The sequence below is a fragment of the Parasteatoda tepidariorum genome, chromosome 4, assembly GCF_043381705.1.
Source record: "Parasteatoda tepidariorum isolate YZ-2023 chromosome 4, CAS_Ptep_4.0, whole genome shotgun sequence".
In the NCBI taxonomy this organism is placed as follows: domain Eukaryota; kingdom Metazoa; phylum Arthropoda; class Arachnida; order Araneae; family Theridiidae; genus Parasteatoda; species Parasteatoda tepidariorum.
Window position 1 is genome coordinate 73,644,193 of NC_092207.1, and position 8,766 is coordinate 73,652,958.

General features: G+C 30.2%; 1 protein-coding gene across 1 annotated transcript; it reads left to right on the forward strand.

Moving 5' to 3' along the window:
• The first annotated feature begins 291 nt into the window (after positions 1–291).
• On the forward strand, positions 292–8,766 carry LOC122268204 (heme-binding protein 2). Its single transcript, XM_021147293.3, has 5 exons — positions 292–505; positions 4,399–4,482; positions 5,353–5,482; positions 5,589–5,760; positions 8,390–8,766. Exons 1-5 carry the CDS (start codon positions 482–484, stop codon positions 8,568–8,570), a joined length of 591 nt encoding a protein of 196 aa, XP_021002952.2. The 5' UTR covers positions 292–481; the 3' UTR covers positions 8,571–8,766.

Below are 8,766 nucleotides of genomic sequence, written 5' to 3' on the forward strand. Positions count from 1 at the left end.
TAATTTGCATTTGAAAAATTCAATATGCACTTTTCTACAACATCCATGCATTCTATTTATTACAATTTACTTAATTCTCTTATTTTCTTAGAATTCTCAAATTATTGTTACAAAACTTTGTTATAAAACCTCGTTATATAACTTAAGCCCGTTATCAGATTAGAACATATAAGTAAATAAGAAAATATTTCACTGGAAGAAAATCGAACATTATCTACATTTCTTACACCAATATCGTTGTAATGGTCATCACTAGATGTTTACGTTTGTTACATTTTTTCTAGAATAAATGTATTATACAACAAAACTCAGTTAGCCACGTGTGTAACCTTTCCCGAAATTCGGCCATTGTGAAAAACATGCCTAGTCATATCAGATTGTAATGAATAAATAGTCACCACTTCGAACGAAATCGAACATTTTAGTTCGATCTGTAAGATTCGAAAATTTCGTTCTCATTATTTATTTTTTTAAGTTTAAAATGTTGAAGATTTCATTAGTCCTGGTAAGCATTATTTTTAACTTATTTATTTATTTATTATTTTTAGTTTATTTATTTATCTATTTATTTGTATATTTTTTGATGCAAAACAAAATAATTAAGTTTCTAAAATTTAGCTTTATTTGTTTAATTACTAGTGATTGGATTATTTTTTGGTAAAATAAATATTTTACAAGTCGAGTCGAGCTTAAATATGAAAAAAAATTGCAGAGTGAATATGAGGACTTTTTAATCGACTTATTTTCAATTGTGTTTACAAATTTATTTTCCCAATTAAATTGCTTTATTTTATTTAAAATGGAGATTCTTAAATTCTCCACCTCTGGGTCCTTTTTAAGGAAATTTTGAAATTTCGCGGCGCTTTTCGAGGGGGTGATTAATGTATACAGATCTAGATAATTTAAATTTTTAGGAATCAAGTAAAATACTCTTTGTAAGTTCTTACATGTTCGTTGCTATGATAGCGAGAGAGCGCTTGCCTCCCAACGAAGTGACTCAGATTCGAATTTCAGCTATGGCTGGTCGCACACGGCTCGAGCCGACGAGAGTGCGGACGTAAAATATCTCTAGTGGTAGATGGAGGTTTTCGTAGTTTTACTCTCCATTTGACGCAAATGCAGCTTAGTTCCATCAAAAAATCCTCCACGAAAGGTAGTTTCTCCCAAAGCTTGATCCAGGAGTCACTTGGTGTTCTAGGTTGTGTTCAAAATTACAAGGCTATGAAGTTGAACATTGATAGAAGAAAAAATATTTTTTTTTAAATCTAGCATATCGGTAAAAAAGGATTATATTGACGATATCTTGCAAACTATCATCGCGATATATTAATAAATGAGTATGTATTTATTTTCACATGTTACAAAAATATGTCAATTTTTTAAATTCGGACGTAAGAATTTTTATTAAAATTGAAAATGCATTTTAACCGATATAAGTTAAAGACAGAAAAGTTTGCTCTGTGAGGATAAAAGGAATTCGAAATTAAATATTATTTTAGGGAAGATGGAAGAAAATGTATAGAATTAAAAGTAACCTTATCGTGTATTACATGCTAGACGCTAAACAATTAAGCACTGTTACTTCGGTTGTATTTTTTTTTAAGATATTGTAAGTTATTGTGAATTTGCGCCGATTTCTGTAGCCAGTTTTCTTATATTATGATAAAATTTCTGCTATTTATTGCTAAAATAGCAAACAACTATAATATTTAAATTGATTGCTGGTTCAAGACTTTTGAAGTTATTTATCTGGAATTCGTCTTTTATATTAGTTATGGATTAAATCAATTTATCAACATTGGAAATGCATTGTTCATTTACAAAACTAATAAACACGGCTTCGAGTTTTGCAAGAAATGGTTGTATATTAGCAATTTACGATTGTTTGCAAATTAAGATCTTTTAGCAATTAATCTTTGTAATTTCAAATTAACTTTCAAAACTAACGTTTTCTATTAATTTCCAAATTAATCTAAGTAACTTTTTTTTTTCTTGAATTGTTACAAGATACATAGACACAGTCCAAGTACTCGGAATAAAATACGGAGAATATTTTTAAATTTTTTATATTTTTAATATTTTTAGGTGCAAATATACGCAAACTTTATTTTGGTTTTGTTTTTCATTATGTGAATATTTTTTTAGAAAAGCCTTGTAATTTCTCACAGCGAAAAACATTTTTTAATTTAAGTCTCTAAAGTTCCAAAAGAAAGCGAAATTGAAATACAGGTTCTTAGAAGTGGAAAATAGAATTTTAAATACTCCAATTATATATTTACATTCTTTAATTTTATATTGTCACAAGGGAAGACAATTTTTGTCAAAAATAAATTTTACTGTCAAAATTTTAAAAAATGAAAACGTATATTTTTCGCAGCAATTCACGATGATGAAATGATATAAGTTCAGACTATTCATTACGTAAGAAAAAAGTCAACATAAAATGTTGTCTTTATGATTCTGTTATCTATCTATATCAAGGAATAGTTATGATCAAAAAATAGTTTTCGTTTAAGGCCAGTTTTTTTTTTCTTAATCAGATCACTGCCCTCTCTCTGTAATTAATTGTGAATTAATATGTATATTGAAATTGTAGCGTTTACCACCTTTTTCGAATCAGACACAAGCAGAATTTTTTTACATTTTGATTTTTAACCTTTTTTTGACGTAAATATGCGCGGCAAATTTTTTATTTTATGAATTTTTTATTTCATAATAAGAACAAGGCAATTTTATAGTTGTCAAAGAGATTCAATATTTTCAAATTCTATGGAAAAAAATTTCAATCCCTTTTTTAAAGAAAAAATTAAAAAGGTGTTTTGTTTACTGTGTTGTAATGCTAGAAAGGACAAGTCATATAAAATCAATTATTTGATACATTGTTACTAATAAAAATAAAGCAAGGAAAAAAACTATTGAACTAACACTTTAGTGTAAAAATACTGCAGCGAGTAAATAATCTAACTACATAATAAATAAATAATTGAAGGTTAATATATAAATGCCAATTTCTTGCCAACTTCTCTCTCTCTCTCTCTCTTAAACGGTCGATTGAATGTTTTTTACTAGTAGCAAATGTAACGCGATTCGATGTGAGGTTTGACATTGTAGGGTGTAGTCTACCGACAATGTCAACTGTCATCTACCTATAAGTACCTCCAGTTATAATCGAGTTACCATCAAGGCCGGATTAAGCGTACGCGGGGCCCAAGGCCATTCAAATTTTTGGGGCCCTTCGCTTAAGTTGTTTTCTCGTATATTTTTTATTTATTCAAATATAAAAGTATTTATAGGTCTTTTCATTTAAGAAGGCATATTTAATATAAAAATAAATAATAATAAATTAAATCTTACTTTATTTTGCTAAATTAGAACTAAAAAATAATCATAACATTTTGAAAAAATTTTAATATATATTTGAAATTGATTTTTGTTTAAAAAAATCATTGTTTTTCTTAATTTTTTTAAATTCATTTTCAAAAAATCCATTTTAAGGGGGTCCCTAACCATTGGAGGCCACAGGCCATGGTCTGATGGGTAATCCGGCACTGGTTACTATATTTTATATAGTGAATGGAAATTGAATAATTGTAATGGTAGTTACGCTGAAAAGAACATTACAGAATAGGACCAACTAGAAAGGTATAACTCGTAGCCTACCCGAGCAAATATTTGCATGTTTTGTTTTAAAAAAATCCTTTGCAAGTTTAAAATCTCTTTGGCACCTTGGCGGTCGTAGTTGGCGTCGGATCACGATAACAATTGCGGATTAAGCAGGAAAAAAAATTTCAAAAAAAGAGAAAAAATAAAAAAAAAAACATGTAGGAGATTTGCCCTGAGGCCTTCGAGTTGGTCCTTTTCTGTGATTTTCTTCTTCTTTTTATTATTATTAATATTATTATTATTATTATTTTGGCTTCTCGCCGACTGCTCCCCGAAAGCTGCCAAGACTTGGCAATTATCCTGCCACAGATCATGATATGGAAATCGCCGAAATTTAAACAAATATATTAGACCAAATAATTGTGCTGTAAAGTTTTCAAGTGCTGACAAAGTGAAACAAATTTTGTTTACCTTCATTGTTATAAACAACCACATTTTTATATATTGCAGAAATCTAAAAACCCCTTGGATTTGTAGCCATATAAGTATCGATTTATCATTTATGCTATTTAATGAACAAATGACTTAACAATATTTAGTTGCGGATACTGTGGATAATTAAATATTATTCACCTCCTGATAACGTTCTGTTAACTCTATCTGTATGTAATATTCTGATAATTATTCACATTTTTGATTGATAAATTTTTTTAATGAAAAGTGATAGTTTGGTTCGGGCACGAAAACTAGCAATTACTGTTTAGTAATAAGTATTCATATTGTGTCTTTTTGCAGCTTTCTTTGGTGGTTTTTCTTGTTGAAGGATGTACTTACAGAAATCGTGAATGTCCCAATTATTCCATACTGGCCAAACACCCTGTAAGTAATAAATCTTAATTTTTTACAGAGTATCCTAAAATTCACTCTAGTAATTTTGATACAAAACACGAATTTTTCATTAAAAATTTCGAATTTTCAATTGCTTCATAAAATATACATAGGTTTACGAATGAAATAGCATATCTGGCCAATGGTTTGCTGGCATGTGTGTACTCCTTTTTCGAAATTTTCAAGGACCAATTAGCATAAAAATTGCACTATTTCGTTGATACTGTACCCGGGCCCGTGCTAAGATTATTAACCAGTAAATTAGTCAGATATCAAAAGTAGTAGCCAATTTTCGAAGGCTTCGCAAAATACATATCTTAACAATTTTTTATAATTAATTTTTTCCCATCGAAATCTATTTTACGATAGTTTGTTTGAGGCTTATACGAGTATTATTTGGGCCCAATTCTAATTGGATCTGCGGCGCTTCCACCCAAAATTACTGTCATCGAATAAAAAATACTGATTTGTTTAGAAAAATTCCTTTTGACGTAATTTTGAGGAGCGAGTTAAATCTATATTTTCCTCTCCAGAGCAAAAAATCATTCGCCTATACTTTCGTCAAAGCACAATTTTATTCGCCAAATTTACACAAAATTTACGATTACGGTAGCTTATCGAGGGTATCTTCAGTTTTAATAACTCTAAACTGTTAGCTACCCCGATTTATTAATTTTTTTTTACCTATTCTATTACCCGAATAGCGTACATTTAAATCTCGAGTGAATTTTGGGACATCCTTTTAGCGCATCTTTTCTGACACAATTTTTTTTTATTTTTTAGTCTACTTAAGTTATTTCGAGACTTTGTTTTTAAAGTTTCTGATCTGCAAAATTAATATACATTTCTATTCCACACCAGGATTATGAAATTCGAAAATATTCAGCTATTACCTGGGTATCCACAACAGCAGAGCACAGTTATTTTAAAATAGCTGCATCAAGAGCTTTTACAAAGTTGGCTGGCTATATCAATGGAAAAAATAATCTAAGTAAGTAAAAATTAAATACCGTAAAGTTATCGGCATTTGTGTAAATCTGAGATTGTTAAGTATCATTTTGTGAAACTTACACAAACGTTATATGTTTATGCTATAGAATTGAAAATAAACATGACTATCCCGGTAAGAATGCACGCAACTTACAAAGAACAGAGCACTGTTTACCAGATGGACTTCAAGGTTCCCAACAAGTATGCTGCCGCCCCTCCATTGCCGACTGAGGAAGGCATTACCTTTATATATGATGAACCAACAGTGTACGCGGTCAGGTAATTATACATATTTTATAAAATTACTTAATTATTTGTGGGTTGGACAGGTTTAACTTATAAAGTTAAATGGCAGAAAATTCGAGAGTGGTTGTACTGCGTGAGGTGCATACGTCCTTAAGGATGTTCTTAGTAGCTCTTTGCCAAAAAAAAAAAAAAATTGAAATAAAAAACCTGAGTTTGCAAGCTTTAAATTCGAATTAAGCTTAAATTTTAAATTATACCAACCATTTTGTTGAAAAAAAATGTTAGGTACTTTAAAACACATGAATTGTTGAAATAATTATAAAAAATTTCTTGAGAAACCTCACTAAGATAGCGAGATTTTTCCATCTAGATTCTCCAACGCTTCTTCTTTTTCGCCAACGAAAATAAACAACAGTTTCAGCACCTTAAACTTCAAATAGAAGCTATAATTTCAAGCTATATATATATTTAGTTCAAAATCAATAAACAATTCTTAATTTTTGAAAATTTTTATAAACAGTGATATTGCTGATTGCTGCTTTAGAATACCTTTTCAAATATTAAAAAACTAAATCACAAAATTTTTTCATTTTTCCACAAATGTAGTTTTTTTTTCAGATTGACGTTTCGTACCATTTTCATAATTAGAACAGGTGACTCTGGTTATAGAAGCTTAAATTTTCACCCAATAGCCATTACAGATTAACAATAGTTTTAAAAATAGCACATTATTCGCTGAAAAGCATTAATTCATCACGTCGCTATCGGAGCCCTTGAAAGAACAGTTTTAAGTATTGTTCGAATGTTGTTGGTTTTTGATTAAAATGCTTGAGAACTCTGAAATTTACAAACAGTTACTTTTATTTTTCCTTGCAAAAAATCGTGTGATATTACACAATTGGTTGAACAAAGATATCGTCTGTTACCATTGTAAATGTTTATTTTGATTTTGTAGTCAAAATTAAAACGATATTCCCACAACATCAGCGTTTCTAGCATAATAATTGTTGCGAAATCTCTTATTTTATATAAGTTTGATATTTTTTCACTGACGCATGCGCTTATCTCTAGAATGATGAATGCGTACTTAGAGAGCGCATGCGCAATTACTTAAAAATCTTTGGCACGGGAGCTAATAAATTTGCGAAATATCCCTAATACTACGAATTGTTGGCTGTTACCCATCCCAAGATTTTACCATGACACTCTACCCTGAATGAAAATTTTACCAATCTATATATATATTTCTCTTACACGGCGACAAAAAAAAAGCCTCATTACAACTCCCCGAATGGCAAGGCTAGAAAATCGATCAATGATTTCCGCTAAAAATGCCACATGCCAAATCTAGCTGAGATGGCTCAACATATAGCTCTTTTAAAAACGGAAACTGAAATAACCAGAGAGAGCATAAGCTAGGCAGAAGTGATTAGTCTTTGTCGATAGATCTCTATTTTAGTATTTTGTCGAAAGCGCTTTTTTTCACGAATTTATATATTATGAATTTATTTGACGATTTTTGATTTATATCACGAATTTATTTGTTTTACTGGAATTTATTTGTTTATGCAGGTTTTTCCATTGCAATTAACTTATTTCAATTTTTAATAGACTTAATTATAGCCAAAATTTTAACCTTTTTAAAGAGATATCAGTTTTAGAAATTTTATCCTAAGATTTTATACTATAGCACACTTCGAACAGGTTTAACGAATTACTGTCATTTATTTGAATTCAAATTTATCTTAATGACTTAGTATTTACTAAAAAGATGCAATTTTTTTTAAAAAAAAAGTTGTTATATGGATTTGAATGGTTTTGAATTCTTAGAATTTTGTGCATTTGCATGTACCTAAGTTAGTAGCGATTGAAGCTTCTTGGTTTTCAAAGCAAACCATATAAGATTGCGTAGCAATTTTCGGGGGTTGTCGAGCGTTAGCAAGCAGGGGGCGCAGCCCACTAGTATTATTATATTATTATACGTGATGACTTAGGGCATAGAGCACCCACCTCCCAATGAGGTGAACCGGGTTCAAATCCCGGCAAAGGCTGGTTTATTCGAATTCCGCACCCGGCTCGCATCGACCACAGTGCTGACGTAAAAATATCATCAGTGGTAAACGGATCATGGGTTAGAGTCCTTTTGCCGTCAGGTTAACCGTATGTGGTCTTCGTGGTTTTCCTCTCCATGTGATGCAAATGCTGGTCAGTTCCATTAAAAAGTCCTCCACGAAGGAAAATTTCTTATACTTGATCCAGAAATTTCCTCGTCTTCTGGATTGGATATAAAATTACAAGGCTACGGGGTTGAACATTGGTAGCCGTAAACTGAAAATCTGGTCGGCTGTTTAACGACGGTAATAAAATTGTAAAATTAAATATTATTATAGTTCTAGGAAGTCTAAAGTATAAAAAAATAGAGTTTTAAATTTCAAACTTTAAAATTTCACACGTATTTAAACTTTGTATTATAGCCAGAAAATTGTAAATTAAATGGATATATTCCAACAGCATAGCTACGGGGTTCTTTTTCTTAATTTTATTTATTTTTTTAATATTTTTTTTCTTAAACATAGACAAAATTCAAATGAAACAGGAAAAAAAAATTTGTAATAATATAGAAATAAATCAAAAATATAAATGATTTTGATAATTTATGCAGGAAGTTCACCGGCTATGCATGGCACGAAGAAACGTGGATTGAAGAATCAGAAAAGTTGGCTGAAAGTTTGAAAAACGACGCCACGATAGACAAAACGACGTACTATCAAGTGAAATACGACAAACCTGATACTATTGTGAACAGACGTAATGAAATATGGATGAAGAAAATCACCACTTAAAAGAAGATTAATTTTGTATGAAACACCTACCTCACAAATTACCTGACTGAGATGCACTTGGGAGTTCATAAAATACTTTTACACAGATGTGAACTACCTCAAACATTTTTAAATATTAATCATCCATGGAAATTGTGTATGTGGACTTGTGATGTGAATTGTCATGTGAATTTTAAATAAATGTCTATTTTTGTAA